The following is an 18414-nucleotide window of genomic DNA, read 5'->3' as shown; positions in this document are numbered from 1 at the left end:
GGGGGGGGGGGGGGGGGGGGGGGGGGGCATGCACGCACATTTGGAGTGTGTGATTAAATGGGAACTTGCAAGAAGAGGAAGAAAGGAGGAGCTGGAGGAACACTTGGGAAGTTGCCTGAGGGAGGAGGAGTGTGGAGCAAGAATGGGGCAGGCCGGGAGGAGCCCCCTCCTCAGCGTCCCAGCTGGCAGCCTGATCCTTCCTGCCCCACCAGCCTGATGCATCCCCACTTCCTCCAAGCCTTTGTGCCTACGGTCTGCCACCCCCAGGACACACACTGGACAAACAAGGAAGCAGAAAACTGAGGACCAGAGAGGTGAAATGACCTATTCTGCCCCCAGCCCCTAGGGAGTGGAGGAGACTGGCAGCAGGAGGCTGGCTCACTCGACAGCTAGGAAGGGGAAGTGAAGCTTTTTATGACTGGGGATAATTAATTGGTTGTTGTCTGTGACTCATTACTCTAATGCTGCCAATTAAGGACTTGGTAGGGCAGAAGACAGTTCCCAGGCTGTCCCCCAGGGCCCCCTGAAGACTGTGTGTCTGTGGAAGGCAGCTCGGTGTCAAAAGCAGCTTCTCTATAGCAAGAGGCCTATAGGTCAGACACGGGAGCAACTTCCCAGCCCAAGACAGATAGTGGCTATCACCTCTCTTGTGTTTCTATAGCACATTTACCTTTTGAGGGCTGTTTTAAAAAAGCTCATTCGACCCCTCTGTCTCACAGAGGAGGCTCCGGGAAGAGTAAGTGGTTTATTCAAGTCATGGAGATTGAAGACACAGCCTGCACTGCCCCCTGCTCGCCTCCCTAGTCCAGACGGTTCCACACCCACTGTCTTGTCTGGGATGCACTAATTACTTATTTAATCAACAGACCCGTCCTGATACCTGCTCTGGGCCCTGGGGCCAGGGGGGTATCTGACCCAGCTCCCCGCCTCCCTTGAAGGGCTCCCAGGCTTTTGGGGGAGCAGACAAGATCCAACACACCCAGGCCACCCAGGGTGATCCCTGCTGAGGCCCAGGAAAACCTCAGGCAGGGGAGCTGAACTGAACTGGTGTCTGAGAGTTAGTCCCGTCTCACCAGCTGGGGAAGTGTTCAAGGCACAGGGCGCCGCGAAGACCAGAGCTTCCTTGTGTATTCGAGTTTCTTGTGTTTGGGAACTGAAAGCAATCTGGGCTCAGTGTGGCTCCGGCGTGAGGAGGGAGGGTTGTGGCCTCATGGCCTGGGCCTGAGGCTGTGCTAGGGAGCCTGTTCCCCGTCCTGGGTGGAGCGAGCCCAGTCAGGCTGAGGCTGTGCAAAGACCAGTTTGGTTAAATTACAGAGGATGCGTGGCAGGGAGCTGGGGGGGCTGGAGTGGAAATGGGGAGAGCAGGGAGTCAGAGAGAGGTGGACGCCTCACCCAGGGAGGGGGTATGTAGGTTACTTGTGAAGGGAGGGATTCTAGAGACACTTGGAAGGTATAATAAACAGATTGGCTGTGGAAGAGATGGAGGGAGTCCTTTATGCCTCCCATCATCCCCTGATTTCTAACCTAGCCAGACGACACCATTTCAGGGATGGAAATGGGAAACCATGCTGTGTCCAGCGGCAAGTGGGAGGGGAGAGTGGTCTCTGTAAAATCCAGGGACAGCCAGCGTGGGTGGGGCACAGACAGCTAAGTCCCCCCACCCCTGAGGCCTACTTCCTATGACAGGAGCCCCTGCAGCCACACAGGAAGACCCCCGCTGGGGGATGGTCAGCAGACCTCTACCCCCCATCCCTCACCCCTCCCAGGAGAACTCCACCCCTTCAGAGCACCCTGCTTCTGCTCAGGCTGTCCCCTCACTTGGAATGCCCCTTTTCTCTTTATCTGTCAAGGCTTGTCACAAATGCCTGCTCTTTTAAGAATTACCCCCCGTCAAACCAAAAAAGAATCAGGCATCCCTCTCCTGGGCTCCCACAGCACCTCAGGCCTGGACCGCCCCTTTGGACTGACTTTCTGTGTCTCCCAAGGGACTCGGTATTGTGAGAGCAGAGCCTGGGCCTCGGAGGAGGGGCCTGGGCAAGGCTGGGAGGATAGCTGAGGCCTGGGCCTGAAGAGTGGACCGTACCTGCCACCTGCAGATTGTGCCTGAAGAGGCGGGACCTCCGAGGAGCTCTCTAGTGCTGAGTCTGGAGAGGGCCAGCATACATGCACGGACAGGTGCCTGCTGGCTTCCGGTGCCCCCAGCTGTGGCCGGCAGATGTGGATGCTGGCTTCGCAGACCTCCCAGGCCACGCTCTGAGCCAAGATGGGGCTCTGCCTGTGGGTAGGAGCCCAGGGGTGGAGAGTCTCTGAGCTGGTTCCCCACCTCCCTGTCCTGTCACCACCAAGTGGGCCTTGATGGGAGAGTGGATCCCACTTGGGAATCCAGATGGGCTCCCTGGATGAAGCAGTCTTCACACTGGGCTGCAGGGCGTGATTGGAGTCACCCAGGAGTGCTTGGGTATTCCAAGCCAGGGAGCTGTGGCCTGAGCTCTGTTGTCTACATCAGTGACTCAGTGTGTGACCTCAGGCAAGGCCAGACCTTCTCTGGGCCTCAGCTTGCTTATGGTTAGATGGAGGTTCAGATTCACGCCGCAAGGGTCCAGTCAGATAATGGGTACCAATGCATGTCACTTATGGTACAAGAGAGACTGCTGTCCCAACCTTGGGGAAAATGTGTTCTCCCTATTAACTTTCAAAGGGGTGGCTGCTGCTTCTGCTGGAGTGTGCTCGCAGCTCATTAGGTAGTAGGATGAAACCAGGCCCAGCCAGGAGCACACTGCCATGCCCCTTCCACCCTGGGGGGTGTCATCAGCCCACCGGGAGACAGGAGCAGAAGAGCTGGGCTGGGGGTGGGGTGCTCAGGAGGATCATCCCAGACCCTCAGAGGGCCCTGCCAAGGCCACAGGGCAGTGGCCCTTTGGCAAACAGGGGCCCAGCAGGTGAGAGGGGCACCCTCTGATCCCCAGATTCCCACTCCTAAAATGGGGGGAAGACCCCATGTTATCCTTGAAGCCATGCCATGATGATCAGAAAATGGGAAATGATGTTATGCATCCATGAGAGACAGAGGGGAGGCTGATAGAGCCCTGGTTTGTTGCAAAGAGCCGAAGATTTATCGCCGCAATAAAGCCAGGCCATCTCTGGCCTTCGGAAACCCCTGTCCTCTGCCTAGCTCCTCCTTGAATGGTGCTGAGGGTGCCTGGCCCTGCCACACTCGTGGGGAAGCGGCTAACACCCTGTGGCTGCTCTAAGTGTCAGCTCAGGGAGCCCGGATGGGGTGGGAGATGACAGGACATCAGCAGGGGGTGCAGCCACCCACTGCCCTGTGGCTCTGGCAGGGCCCTCTGAGGGTCTGGGATGATCCTCCTGAGCACCCCATCCCAGCCCAGCTCTTCTGCTCCTGTCTCCCTGTGGGCTGATGCGACTCCCAGGGTGGGAAGGGTGTGGCAGCGTGTTCCTGGCTGGGCCTGGTTTCATCCTACTGCCTGATGAACCCCGAGCGCACCCCAGCAGAAGCAAGGGCAGACAGAGGCCTAATTGCCCAGCTCTCTGTAGCCCAGAAAAATAAATCCGGCCTCTTAGGCCATCAGGAACTGGCTGGGGTTGGGGACTCTAATCCCTTTCCCTGCTTGGCCCTAAGGCTGTAATACAGCTCAAACCTCCCCCAAATCTCCTGGGTCAGGGCCAGAGTAATCCTGCTAGGGCCTGCCTGTCTCTCCCCTCCCAGAGCTCCCCACACCCTTCCCAGCTGACATTTCCCAGCCTTTTCCAGTGCATCAGTCCCCCCATTTGGCATGTGACAAGGGTACCAACAGGCCGATGACTGGAGGAGGAGTTAGTTGGCAGGCCCGAGATCCAGCCTACAGGAGGGCAGACTAGCCGTCGGTGGGTAGGCACCCCTCAATCTCTCCAGTCTTTGCAGGACTGTGCAGTGCTAAGGGCACAGCTGAACTCTGGGACCTCTTTTTTTTTTTTTAATGTTAATTTATTTTTGAGAGAGGGAGAGGCAGAGAGGGAGGGAGACACAGAATTGGAAGCAGGCTCCAGACTCTGAGCCATCAGCACGGAGCCCAAGGTGGGACTCGAACCCATGAGCCATGAGATCATGACCTGAGCTGAAGTTGGTTGCTTAACCAACTGAGCCACCCAGGTGCCCCACTCGATTCTGGGACCTTAAAGCAGAGTGGGGACCTCAGGAGTGACACAGGGAACAGAGCTCAGCCCCTTGGAAGGAGCTGTGTCCAGCAGCAGCGATGCATGGGGGAAAGGGCTGCCCCAGGGCAGACTAGAAAGCCTAGAAGCAGTGTACACGCACGTGAGGATGTTTTGTGTGGTAAATGAGTGTGGAAATGACGGCAGATTTCACAAACCATGTGGAGACAGCTGAAGTATCCATTTGGTGGAAATAAAATTAGATCTCTGCCTCTTACCTCAAACCAAAATAAATTCCAGATGGATTAAAATGTATTTTTTTTTCTATCTTTAAGTTCCTTTTCTCTATTGAGGAAGTGCACATTTGTTGAGATAATTCAAACAACTTGGAAAGATGTAAAGTAGCAGGAATTCTAATCTTATCGCTTGAGAGAAATGGGTTCCCAGCCTCGATCTGTGTACATATATATACATCCGTGTGGAGCAGTAGACAGATGAATATGGAGAGCTGGGTGGATTACAGATTCGAATGTAAACTGCCAAGCCAAGAAATTACCACTATAAAATATGAGTCAAATATATAATCTTGGACTACCTTTCTTAAACGTGATACCAACGGCAAAACTTAGGAAAAGAAGGGTAGAGTAGACGATATGAAAATTCAGATTTTTATACAGAGGGGCACCGGGGTGGCTCAGTCGGTTAAATGTCCGACTTAGGCTGAGGTCAGGATCTCATGGTTCCTGGGTTTGAGCCCCGCATCAGGCTCTGAGCTGTCAGCACAGAGCCTGCTTCAGATTCTGTGTCTCCCTCTCTCTGTGCCCCTCCCCAACTCATGTGCTGTCTCTCTCTCAAAAATAAAGATGAAAAACACTTAAAAAATTTTTATACAGAAAGCATAATAAAGTTAAAGTAAAATGATGAAATAAGAAAAAAAATACAATAGGAGCGCCTGGGTGGTTCAGTCAGTTAAGCCTCTGAATTGGCTCGGGTCATGATCTCATGGCTCATGAATTTGAGCCCATCTGGCTCTCTGCTGTCAGTGTAGATACCGCTCTGGATCCTCTGTCTCCCTCTTTCTCTGTCCCTCCCCCACTAGTTGATTCATTCATTCTCTCTCTCTCTGGCTCTCTCTCAAAAAAAAAAAAAAACATTAAAAAGAAAGAAAAAGGGGCACCTGGGTGGCTCAGCCAGTTAAATATCCAGCTTCAGCTCACATCATGATCTCACAGTTCATTAGTTCAAGCCCTACCCCGGGCTCTGTGCTGACAGCTCAGAGCCTGGAGCCTGCTTCGGATTCTGTGTCTCTTTCTCTCTGCCCCTCCCCTGCTCATGCTCTGTCTCTCTCTCTCTCTCTCAAAATAAGTAAATTTTAAAAAAAGAAAAGAAATATTATACCGTATATATGAAGGTTAACACTCCTACATAGAGCTTTATACACCCATAGAAAAGGAAGCCAGTTCCCCCAAACAAAAACTGCTGAGCTCCGTGCCTTTATACCTTCTGCTCTCTCCCTCTGCCCCAATCCAGGCTCCCTAACCTGTGATCCCAGCAAGCCCATTCCTTCCAGCTTTGCTGCAGGCACCCGCTCCTCCAGGAAGCCCTCCAGACCATCTCTCCTGCCATAACTGGCTGTGAGCTCCTGAGCAGCCCATGCTTGCCCATTCACCACACTCATTCCTAGGATTGGAATTTCCTGCTGGCTTCTTGGTCATCTGTGGGCATTGCTCAGAGCAGAATCCAGGCCTCATTCATCTCCCAGCATGCAGGGCTCAGCACATATTTCTAGGACGACTGGAAGAGAGTGGTGGCAAGGATGTGGAGGAGAGATGCTGAGATTTGACTTGGTATCGGGTGTGAGGTAGGGGTCTAATTTTTTACCAAATAGATGTCCAGAGGTTGTCACCACACCATCAGTTGAATTTTCTCTCCTTTCTGTACTAATTTACTATATATTAGTCTTGTGTCCTTGCTTCCAACCTCTTCCCCTTCTTTGGGTCTCAGTTTCTCCATCTCTGAGTTGGATCTGTAGAGGCTGAGGCAAGTGGAACAAGTGGAGGACTCTGAGAGGCACCTCGCCCCAACTCCGTGGAGAGCCCACGCCGGGCTCTGTCCTCCATGGTCGGCGGTGCGGGGCTGGGAGGAGCACGGGGAAGGTGCTATGCCAGGGTCTCCTTCCTTCATCTGTGCTGGCTCCTAGGACAGCAGCCTCCAGAACTGGCCTTCCCCCTGCGTCCCGCCAGCCGCGGCACGCCCCCTGGGCTGGGAGTAGGTGAGCTGCCGACTGTCCTCAGCAGCCAGAAGAGATTTGGTGTAGAGCAGGGGGCAGGGGACTTCTCGATCGCTGTCTTCGCATAATTAAAGGGCTGTCAGATGCGAAACGATAATTATAGGAACCATCATGGATTTGGTGACTTAGAGCTTACATCTGTAATCACATGGGGGCCTGGCAGCCCTCCAGTGAGGTAGAGGTGATGTCATCCCCGTGAACAGAGGAGGAAGCTGAGGCTTGGTCCTGAGTGACTGGCCCCCGGCCCTGCGGCTACTGGGGAGGAGGGCTGAGAATTAAAATCCAACTCTTGTTTATATCCCCCCACACCCCTGTCCTGTGACCCCAATGATTTCTTGCCCTTTTGCTGGACTCATGTGTGGAATCCGAAACCAGCTTCAGGGTGGTGGCCAAGGGTGTCAGGGGCGCCTGAGGGCAGGACACAGGGACATGTTGTCGGTTCTCCTGGTCTGTGCGGCATGCAACCTGCTGGTCCCATTTTACAGACCAGGAAGCTGGCGCTCAAGAGGATAAGTAAATGTCTCCCCCCAGGTCACGCATTTTGTAGGAGGTGACCAGTAGGAGGTGGGGTTCGAAGTCAGTGTTGCTGGGCTCCCAAAGGCAGCCTGCCTCTATCCAGCTGCTGTCTTTGAAGGAAGAACCAGGCAGCATCCAGAGGGAGCGCCCATTCCTGCAGCTCAGGAGCAGAAGCAGGGTGGGCTCCTCCCCTGGGGGCTGCAGAGGCAGGAGCAGACAGGGTGGGGGAGTGAGTGTGGTGGGGAACAGGAGTCTAGCAAAACAGCTCTGTCCCCCCTACCCTGTGAATCTGGAATCTGTGGCTGTGTCAAGACCGGAAGGATGGCTCCTGCTGCTGATGCAGAGTTAAGGCTCTGGGGTCTGTTTGGGGGTCCAGGACAGGGTCCCCGGGAGGGGCAGCAGTGTCCACGTGCATCCTGGCCTGGGGCTGAGGTATGGGCTGTGCACACTTCCTGTGGAGGGCTGGCTTTGTGGCTGCAGCTGGGCCTGGTGACCGTGTGAGCCCCCGCTGCTAATAAGCTCTTCAACACGTTTCTCTCTGAATGCAGAAGGCTCTGGGGTGGGCGGGACGGAGACCAAGAGAGACGAGGAGAAGACGCGACAATCATCAGGAGGCGGTGAGGGGAAGCGGTGGCCTCTGGGAAACTGGCACACTGTCGCTTAGTGCAGGAGGGAGGGACCTGTCTTCCTGGAGGGTGGGGACACAAGAATGAGAGGAGATGAGGCAGGGGGTGCCCTGGCCTCTGGGGCTGGGCCTCCGGGCTTCCCGATTACCCCCAGCTCCCAGCGCAGGGATAGAGGACCCCACGCGGCTCATGGCCAGAGCCTGTTCCCCTCCCAGCTGCTCTCGGTCTCTCCTGCTGCTGCCCAGCCAGCTCAGGGGCTACCTGACCTTTGTCCTGCTCTCGTGGCTACAAGGCTCTGAACAGAAGGAGGCTGGGTATCACAGGAGCTCCTTCCCCTGGGTCCTCAGCCTGAGGATATGTCTGGGTTGGCTGATGGCCCTGTGCACTGGGGACCTGAAGCCTCCCTGCATCACAGTCAGGTTCACGCCTGCTTCTCTTCTTCACACCATGTCCGAGCGTCACCTAGTGTTCTGCAGGATGTGGGCCCAGGGTACATGGACGCATCTCAGCCATCCCTGCTCTGAAGGAGTCCACAGCCCAGGGAACTGTCCCTTTATTATGTGCCTACTGTGTACCACTTGACATATATCACCTCATTTAATAGCAACCCTCCCCATTTTACCGATGAGGAAACTGAGGTTCAGAGGGGCAGAGACCAGTCCATCTGCCTCCTGAGCCCAGGTTCTCTTCATTTCAGAATGTGACTGAGGGTCAGACTGGTGGGCCCCAAGGATCTGTGCAGAAGTATTAGGGAAAGGAGGCCTGTAAGGCACAGAGGGATGGGGGTTCCTGAAGGAGAAGTGACATGAGTGCCGCTTCCTAGTGATGAGGTCCCCAGCTTGCTCAGCCGTATGTGCTGGCCCCTCTTGGAAGCATGTGGTTTTCCTCATTTGCTCTCGGATAGAGATAAAACCCCACAGAGAGCGAGCCCCAGGCCCTGTGCAGACTGAGAGGTGATGGAGGGCTGATGGGTCCACTGTCCCTCCCAGCTGGTACTGACCTCAGAGCCCACCCCTCCTGGGCGCAGGCCCAGGCCCCTCTCCTGTAGTGGCCCTGACAAGGCTCCTCAGTGCCATTTGGAGCCTCTTTGTTGGTGGCACTGCTCCCTGCCACTTCCTCTGCCAGCTCCTGCCTGTCCCTCCCTGTCTTCCAGCCCCCGCCATCCAGGTTTTTCCTCTGATTGTTCTTACAGGGACCTGCCGCTCCCCCACTGAGGTTGGGCCTCTTTATCCCCATCGACAGGCTCCCTGTGGCCATGGGCCCCCAGCTTCTAGATCCCAGGATTTTTATCTCCAGGTGGCCCCCCACCCCAGCTCACACTGGTTCTGATAATGGGGTTCCTCATTCCTTAATGCTAAGGCCTTGGCCCCATATCCGCTGTGCCCTCAATGCCTCACTCACCTGCCGGCTCTAATCTTATCCAGTGTCCAGGGCTGGGGCAGGGGAGCCCCTCATTCCACCCTGTCCTTCCTGCCCCACCGTCAGTATCTGGCCAAGTGGGGACAGCAGCCCTTAGCGCACAGGACGCCGGTCTGGTGTGGGTCCCCCAACATCTGTGGTCTTCCCGGCAAACCTGTCAGAATTGCCCCTCAGTCATGCACCATCCCTCACCATAGGACATCCCCCCAGCACCTGCTGCCACTGTCCCTACAGCTAGCCCCCTGGTCCCACCAGCTGTTGAATTCCAGGCTGCTCTCTGGGGACAGGACCCATCGTAGGCTGAGGCTCGCTCCTCACCCAGGCCCCTCTCAGAACCTTGTCTACTGGCCAGAGGTGCAACAGCCTCGCCCCTGCCAAAGTGGAGGGATCTCTGTTGACAGATGACCACTCACTGCTGCCAGTCAGGGGGCCCTCCTCTGGGGGGTGAGGTGGGATGGTAAGCCCCCAGTGAAATACCTCCTGGGTGGGCATCTTCATGGCAGAGTAAGAAGAAAGGATCTTTTCTCACCTACCTTTATCAACATTTTCTTAAGTTCCCACCCCATCCCAGGGCGAGGGAGACCATCTAGATTTTGAAGGCGCTTACAGTATAACAGAGGAGACTGACATATAAAGACAGTTCTAGAACTGCAGGATCTATGCTGGAACAGACATGGGGACAGGGCTATGGAAGCTCTGGGGAGATGAGATTCACCCGATGGGACAGGGAAGGCTCAGGGAGGAAGGTCACCCTTTGAGCCAGAGAGGGGTGGCCTGCTAAATTGGGGGGGGGTATGGCTTGTGCAGAGGCACGGGGCTTGAGGTGGCCTGTTGAGGAACTGTGGGCAATTCGGAGCATGGCCTGTAAAGTGCCTGTGTGAGGGCAGGGGCGAGGGCTGAAGCCAGTGACATTCTCGGGCTGGGGCATGACATGACCAGAGATGGATCAGTCTTGGAAGACCGATGTTTAAGCTGGCCTGGGATCAGCCAGCTACGCCCTGCAGGAAATGGGGGTGACTGAATTCTTACTTGTGAACTAATGAGAATCGGAGGCAAGAGGGACTTAGAAAAAGTTAGGCCAGCCGTGCTGGGGGTGCTGGCTCAGACGGGGCATCTCCCTGCTGTCAGGCCCGTGGCTGAGCTGCGGCCCTTCTCTGCTCCCCCAGAGAGTCCCAGTCATTTGTGGGTTCCGGTACCCCAGGAAGGCGCTTGGCTTCTCCCTCTGGGATTTCTCCATTCCTGAACGAGGCTGAGCCTCATGAGCCTGGGGCTGTGGCTAGTGCCATTCTCTGTCCCATTCTCTGTAAGGGTGGGACAGACATAGGTGGTCTATTCTTTAAGAAGCCACCCACCGCCACCTGCTGGAAAGACAATTTCATGGAGTCGTCACCTGCACATCTCTGCTTAAGTACAAAGCAGGGGGAAGCAGCGCCGCCTGACTCTGGACATGACCGTGAGTGGAGGAGGCTGCTCTAACTGTCACCCAAGCTCTGACCCTCCTGCCCAGGGCTAGCCATGGAGTGGGTGCTCAGCACGGACCTTCGTCGTGTTTGCAGGCCTGCCCTGCAGGCGGGGAGAGGCAGAGCGTGCTTGAAGCTGTGCTACCAGACCCCTGACTGCTTGCCAGCCCTGGCTCTGAGCACTTGGCTCGTATTAGCTCATTGACTCCTCACCTCCACCCCGTGGTGTAAGTTCTCTTAGTGTCCTCACACCGCGCGGGAACAAAGTGAGGTGTAGAGGGGTTATGTCAGCTTGTGACACCTGAGGCTATGTGGCTTGTAAGTGGTAGACAGGGACTTGGGCTCCAGACACTGTGTGCATAACCACTCCACCGTGGTGTCTCTTGGTGGCACAGGATGGAGGCGTCCCAGGTGGTGTGTGAACTTTCTCTCCTCTTGTACGTGCATCCCTGCCTGGAGTCATAAATGCTAAGGGAGTGTCCTCGCAGAAACTGCAGTCACTTGGGAGACACAGTCACATGAGCAGATCATGGTGTACAGGGCATGAGTTTAAAGTCCGGGGCCCAGAGGCTGTGGCAGCAGCATGGGCAGCAGAGGTGAAGTCCAGGAAGACTTCACAGAGGAGGTGATATCTGAGCTGACTTGAAAGGTGAACAGGAATGTTAGACAAATAAGCTGGGCGGAGTGGCTCTTCTGAGGTGAGAGAATCGCGTGGGGAAGGGGAGGAAGGTAGAGAGAGGTGGGGAGACCACCCCCAGAGGGGCTTCCCTGCTTGGCTAAGCAGTGAGAAGCCATTAAGAGGTTATGCTGAGGTTTGAACCATGGCTCCGGGCTGGAAGAATCAAGGAAGCCTCAGGGAGCTGCGGGGAGCCCACAAGCCTTTGGGGCAGTGGTCAGGCAAGAGATCCTGAGGCTGCCCAAGCCCTGCAGCCCCTCGGGGCGGGGGTGGTCTTTGTTCTCTTCTACACTGACTTCCCCTCAAATGCCTCGGCTTGTTCTGATGATCTCAGCAGTTTCCCAGAGAGCAGGATGTTCCCAGCTTGCTGTGCTTGTGAGATAAGGCGCAGACGAAAGCAGGGATAAACCTGAGGGCCCAGCCGGAAGTGCCTGCAAACCTCTCTGGAAGCAGCAGTGTCGGGGGCCCCCACACCGGCTCCCTGCGGGAGACAGAGGGGCTACAGGACCCAGCCCTGAGGCGTTGGTGCCTGGTACGGGTGGCAGAACGCTACACTTCAAGTCCTGAGACTGAGACACTGGGCCTCAGTGTATTTATCAGTAGCATGGGGCAGGGGTGGGAAAGAACGCCTGCGCTGTAGGTGTGTGTGAGAAGGGAAGGAGGTAAGCAATCTGACCTCACAGACTGCAGATGACCAGGCCGGTGAGAAGGCTTAGGCAGTCGTGGCCTTTGCTCCTGGGAGCCACCGCCAGAATCGGGAGAACGGTGCACGCTGCAGAGGCCATAGGGAGTAGATCCCTGGCCTTGCTCCTCGCTCCCTACCATTTTGTGACTTTAGGCCCTGTGGTGTTGGGCGGGTCACCTCCCCCTCTGAGCCTCAGGTCCCCACCAGTATGAAGAGGGCAGTAATCCCTGCCTGGCAGGTTTGGCTATAAAGTGGGAGCAGGAAGAACATTCCGGATGGGAGGTGGCCCCAGGGGCCAGCCTCTGACCTCACTTGACCCCTTTCCTTGCTCTGTTCTTCCAGTGGGAGCGCCTCTGGTTCCTGCTCCTCACCTTCACCTTCGGCCTCACACTCACCTGGCTCTACTTCTGGTGGGAAGTGCACAATGACTACGATGAGTTCAACTGGTGAGTGGGGGTGGGGTGGGCCCTGGGCCGGAACTGGGGGCTTTGGTTTGAGCCTCTCTCCCAGGCTGGCCCTTAGGGCTCTCTGTGTGGCTTTTGGGGGGCAGGGTCCTCTGGAGAGAACAAAGGCAGATGGAGCAGCAGCTGAGACCCGCTGGGGGGACCTCCTTCCTGGTGCCAGCCTCGTGGAAAACACGAACGTCAGACGGGCAGGGCTCAGCGAGGGTCTGGGGCCTCTGGACATTTTTGTAGACAAGAACCCCAGGGCCCAGAAAGACTGGGGCCTCAGCAGAGGAGGTGACCCCAGGCCCCAGGCCTCCTCAGTCCCTGAGCAGGACCTTGGGCAGCACTGGCCGATGCTATGGTTCTGGAGCAGCTCAGGGTCCTTTATGGGCACGAGCCTAGGTCCGAGGCCTGGTACCTGGGTACACAAGGGCACCTGTTTCCTCTTCACCCACCTCCGCTGCATGCCTTTGCCAGATGGTGAAGGGCATGGGATTGGGGTAGGTTCCCTGAGTTCTAATGGGAACTCATCCACTGACAAGTGTGGAAACCGAGGCCCAAGATCACATAGCCAGTTAGGAGCAGAGTTGGGGCTTGGAAGCCAGGCCCCCTCACTCCCTATCCAAGTGCTGTCTTTTCCTTCTGGTTAGAAGCTCAGCTCAGTTCAGTGTGACCATGAGCACACTACTGTGAGCGTCTTAGGCTCGATTTCCTCTTCCATAAAATGGGATCATTCCAACCTCATCAGGTCTTTCTGAGGATGAAATGAGACGATGCCACAGGAGGGCTCGGAGCTCCATGTCACCCCTCCAGGGAGGCCCGATCTCCAGCTGGAAGGTGGCCAGGATGTTAGAATTTGGGATTTCTAAGACTCTGGGCTTCTGACAGGCTGTGGTTCTAGTATTCTGGGATGATCCTAAGACTCTCTGAGTGGAGTCTGGGCATCCGCTCCCCTCTGCATGGCACACGGCTATGCCTCTGTTATGAATGAGCACAATAAAGGATGTGCTGCTGTCCCCTACAGCCCAGCAAGCTGATCCTGAGTCCCAGAGGTAGCCTCCGGCCTTTATTAAATGCCATAAATCAATTATGCATCCCCAAAGCACAGGCACTGTTGTGCATAAGTGGGAACATTCCCTGCAGGCCCTCGACTGCAGACTTGGACAGTTCTGCTGACCCGGAGGTCTGCTGCCTGGGAGAGGGGCAGGTCCACCCCCATCGTATGCAGATGGGGAAACTAACGCCCAGAGAGGGCATGACCGCAAAACCACTTAGTGCCTAGATACATATTAAGGACAGTCTGAGGAGACTGGAGTTCAGAGAGGTTAAGCAGACATTCCATAGTCACACAGCAAGGTGCAGGCAGATCTGGGACAGGGACCTGAGCATGGCTGACTGTATCATGCTGTCCACAGAACTACCTCAGTCTGCTCAAAGAGTGAGCGCCCTGTCACCAGGCAGCTCACACAGAGGCTGGGTGCCTGCCCTGTTGGGGAGGGGGAAGGCCTGCCTGGGACTTGGGAGTGGTCTGGAGGCCTGTAGCTTCCTCAGCCTGGAACCTCGGTTTCTTGGAGTTAGTGCTGGGATCCAGGAGACCCTGGCCCGGCCCTCCTGGTCTCAACAGTCTCTGGGGATAGTTCACACAGTGAGGGGATGTGAGCGAGAAGCAGGTGGTCCGGGCTGACTGCGGAGAGCCAGGGAGGGGCCGTGCGGGCTGTTGCTGTCCAGGAGGGCTTCCTGCCAAAAGTGAGAGACAAGTGGAACCAAAACATCTTTCAGGACTAGTTCCCAAGGAGCGGGTCCCTCCCTTCTTCGGGCCTCAGTTTCTCCACCTGTAGTGGAGGGTGTACTCAGAGATCTTCTAAGCAGTAGATTTCCCCCTGCAGTCTGAAGATGAGGGCCAGAGTGCCCCACAGTGTCCTGGTGTCCCCTCCCATCCCCCTGTCCATGCCCAACACGGCAGCAGGCCTGAAATTCCCTGGGGCCGGCTCAGGCACTAACACCCCTGAGTTAATTGCTGCCTTCTCTGAACCTCAGTTTCCCCAGTTGGACAGGAAAGTTATGGTTGGTTCAGTCTTTCTGGAGAGCAACTAAGCAATATCTATCAGGAGCCTTAAAAAGTTCATTCCCTTGGGCCCCATAATTCTATTTGTAGGAGTCTTTCCTGAGAAAATAATTAATAATATAAAAAGCTATGTGCAAAATTTTCTTTTTTGTGTTAATATAAAAGTGAATAATTAGAAATGGTTTTCATTAGTAGAAAGTTGGCTACATATGGTACATTAATTCAACAGACCACATGGCTGTTAAAAAATCACATTTCCTCGGTATTTTTACTGACCTCAGTAAATTCTTGTGTTAAAAACAAGAAGAGAACTGATTACTTACCACGTGCCTTGCCTCACATCGTCCTCAGGAAACCCTGTGAAGGGCACTTTGTTATCTCCATCCTGTAGACGAGGAAACTAAGGCTAAGAGAAATCAGGTATTACATTTTATCAATCCTAAGACCCTGAATTGTCACACTCTAGGACTGGAATTGAGAGGAATGTCACAATCGGTGGCATCTTCGAGTCAGGGAAGCCTGTCACCTCCACAGGGTCCTGCAAGCCAGTAAGAGGCAGGGTGGGGCTTTGAACCCAGTGTTCCTCCCTCCAAAGCCCAAACTGAGCATGTGCCAGACGTGACAGGGTCCTGGCTTTGCCGCTTTACAAACACAGAAGCCCAGTGGAAGAAAAGTCTGCAAAGTCTTGGTAGCAAAGTAGAATTATAGGGAATTGTCTTCTGTATGCTTCTTGGCATGCCCAGGTGTCCGCTGTGAGCCCTGGACAGGCCCGACAGGTGGGCACAGGAACTGTGACATCAACACTGACCAGTCCAAGGCCTGGTCACTGAGCCTGGCAGTGTGAGAGCTCACAACCACTGTCCCAAGGAAACCTCCTGGTTTCCTGGTGCAGGTCTGACCCCTCTCCTCCCGCAGGTACCTCTACAACCGCTTGGGCTACTGGAGTGACTGGTCTGTGCCCATCCTCATCACCACAGCTGCTGCCTTCACCTACATCGCAGGCCTCCTGGTACATGGGGTGTCTTGGAGGGCAGGGGACCCTGCTCCCAGGGGCCGGGGCGGGAGACGTGGTGTACAAGGGCCGATGGAGGACCATCCTGGCCTAAAGAGGAAAGCTGGTGTTTTCCGGATCTTCCTAGCCTGCTGTACCTCTGGGGCTCAGTTTTCTCCAAGCCCCATCCTGGAATGTTTTCCTCCTGACCCAGTGATGGGGGCCATCTTGCTGTTAGGGCCCACTGCAGACTGTCTCTTCCAAAAACTTCTACTTTGGTTCTTGCTCCCAGTTCTCTACTCCCTCAGACTCGGGTCTATCCCCATGCTGAACGAGGGGCTCCCTGGGACCTGGGCTCAAGTCTGCTTCAGAATCCTGGGGCCCTGAACTCCTGAAACATTAACTGGGCAGCCCAAGGGCAGCTGGGCCCAGTGACCTGTTGAGGGAGAAATTGTAGAGGAGGCGGAGCCTATGGCCTAGAACAACCTGAGAGGAGGCCAGGCTTGGGCCGAGCTGGACATGCCCATAGCCTACGGGGAGGGCTTGGTGACTGCCCTGAGCCAGGCCCTGAGTGGCAGTGGGTGGAAGGGTGTCTGGGGAACTAGCAGAAGCCTTCAGTCCCACACGGTGCCTGACTGTCACCCCATGGGCCCCCTCTTCAGGTCCTAGCACTATGTCACATCGCCGTGGGGCAGCAGATGAACCTGCACTGGCTGCACAAGGTAAGGGCTGCCTCCCTGGGGGGTGGAGGCAGGGCAGGGAGGCTGCAGCCATGCCAGCCTCCCTCTGGATCACGATGCCGGCTGTTCCAGTAGCTAACAGAGTGCTCACTACGCACCTGGCACTCTTCTGCTCGTCTGGCCTATATTACCTCATGTAACCCTCCCTGGTAGCCCTATGATATATGTACTAATATCCTATTTTGCAGTTGGGAAAACTGAGGTACAAAGAGGTTAAAGAACTTGCTCAGGGGCTCCCACTACATAAGAATCTAGCTCTGTAACTGCTGATTGGCCCGCACAGGTCACAGCCCCAGCCCCCTCGCCTCTTGAGTCATCAGTGAGCTCATTGTAAAACTGGTGTTATTCCCAACTCAGAGCCCTTCCCACCACTCTCCCCTTGCTCCCGGGGCCACCCTGGCTCCCTTGCTGGCCCTACAGCCCTGTATGACTTGGGTCCTGCTAACACCTCCCAACACCTGGCATGGGCCAGCCACCCTCGGCTTCTGCTGCATGAGACACCTCAGCATGGCTGCCTCTTCTCTGCATTACCCCCTCACCCCTGCTTTCCTTTTCTCTTTCCTTTGGAGGGGAAGGAAGTCCTTGCTTCCCCCACCTGCAGGCTGCTCCAGCTCTCCAGCCCTGGTGGGCTCCCCTGGCACGGTCCTGAGCATCTGTGCTGTACATTTCTGTCTGGCACCCTGACCCTGGCCCACCCTCATGTGGCAGCATTTTGCAGGCCAGACTGGCTTCGCCCATTTCCATGGCCCCAGTGCCCCCAACTCATGACTGGGCCCCAAGTGGGGAGGCTCCATACATTCCGAGCCTCAGCACTCGGACCATTCACTGCATGCATGGTCTGAGTGTATGTGGCCAATGCCTGCCCCTTCCTGAGGCCCCAGTGGGCATGGGGTGGTACAAAGCCAATTGGGAGAGCCCTCCTTCCTGGGAGCATCTGGGCCTTGGCGGGAGGCTGGCATCGCCTTTTCCCCAGAGTCTGGCTCAGAGCAAGCATGCTGTTTAGGAAGGGACAGAAAGGTCCGGAAGGAACCATGAGCCCACCAGATGGGTGAGGAGTGGCTGGGGGAGGGACTCACTTCCTGCTAGAAGGGGGACATGGAGCAAGAACTGGAAGAAGGACAGGGCAGATCCAGCTGGGCCGTGTGGAGTGGCAGGTGCCAGTGGGCATCCAGGGGCCTCCGAGGTCAGGCGCTGAGGAGTCAGATCCTGGGGACTGAAGCCTGAGAGGAGGGAAGACCAGCCAGCAGCCCTCCCTGCTTCCTCCTGCTTGTCACTCTATCCTGAGGTGTCCTCTGGGCTTCTGAAGTCCCCTCGTGAGGCACTTTCTTCTCTCCGCTGGGCACCTGACTTGAAAGAGCCACACCAGCTGGCACCCAGGAGGTGGGGGAATGGCAGCCACCATGGTAACCGCCTTGGGCTCGTACCTGGTTCTCAGCAGGCCAGGATCACTGCTTGATCTTAGCGGAGTGGCCTCTGGAGGCACCGAGCCAGCCGGGGTCAGAGACCAGTGCTGGAGCCTTTCCCTGGGACTAGGGGGGTCTGATCCCTTATTCCGCACCAGTGCCAGCTCCCGCCTTTCCCTCCATTCTGTCCCCTCCTGAGGAAGGTCTTTCCAGGCAGAGCTGACCCATGGCTGGACCCACTGCTTCAGGAGTGAGGGAGTTACCGGGGGCCAGGAGTATTCAAGCAGCGGCTAAAAATTCTATTCTGTTTCTAAGATTCTGTCACTTCATCCTAAGATTCTAAAGAATCCTTATTCTTTTTTGTTTTAACCAACTTTTGACCATCCAGTGTATGGACATGGTTCAAAATATTAAAAAGGTGCTAAAAAGCAGGCAATTTTACTCTCCCTACTATCCTTTCAGAGATATTTTAAGTACCTGCAAATACACATCTGCATTTCTTCATTTCCTTCCTCTTTAAACACAAGTACCAGCCTCCTACCTCTGCACCTTGACAAAACTGGAGCTCCCTGCCGCTCCGCTCATTGAGAACATTCCCATCGCATCATCCCTGTTCCCGAGGCTGGTGGGTCTGCCCGACATCCCAGTGCACACGGCACAATATGGCAGGCCCTGGGCAGGGAGGTGCGAGGTAAAGAGCACGCACTCTCACTAGTTCCTGCCAAAGTGCCTCCTTGCCAGCGGCCACCAACCCATGCCTTGCAGTCTGTGCCTAGAAAGCACTCTTGCCACAGAATGTTCACAGATTCCTTGGCTTTGGCCAATCTGATGGGTGAGGATGGTGCCTTAGCATAGCTTTCTTTAATTTGCATTTCCCTGGTGATGACTTAGACCCGGCATCTTCCACATGCCTGAGTCATTTGCGTTTCCTTTTTCGTAAACTGG

General features: G+C 55.6%; 1 protein-coding gene and 1 long non-coding RNA gene across 3 annotated transcripts in view; one reads left to right on the top strand and one right to left on the bottom strand.

The window, feature by feature from the left end:
- The window catches only part of GDPD5 (glycerophosphodiester phosphodiesterase domain containing 5), an 83112-nt gene that overhangs the window by 45803 nt on the left and 18895 nt on the right, over positions 1–18414 (top strand). For both annotated transcript variants that reach the window (XM_029957217.1, XM_029957215.1), the window contains exons 4-6: positions 12167–12270; positions 15251–15344; positions 15989–16048. In XM_029957217.1, the coding sequence (XP_029813077.1) occupies positions 12167–12270; positions 15251–15344; positions 15989–16048 (258 nt within the window). The remainder of the gene's footprint in view (positions 1–12166; positions 12271–15250; positions 15345–15988; positions 16049–18414) is intronic.
- LOC115306692 lies at positions 13310–17717 on the bottom strand. Its single transcript, XR_003915405.1, has 3 exons — positions 17143–17717; positions 14659–14741; positions 13310–14007 (listed from the first exon to the last, which is right to left on the bottom strand). It is a non-coding gene; the product is annotated as an uncharacterized LOC115306692 (long non-coding RNA).

This window comes from Suricata suricatta, chromosome 11, assembly GCF_006229205.1.
Source record: "Suricata suricatta isolate VVHF042 chromosome 11, meerkat_22Aug2017_6uvM2_HiC, whole genome shotgun sequence".
Classification (NCBI taxonomy): domain Eukaryota; kingdom Metazoa; phylum Chordata; class Mammalia; order Carnivora; family Herpestidae; genus Suricata; species Suricata suricatta.
This window is presented reverse-complemented; position numbering and strand designations above follow the sequence as displayed.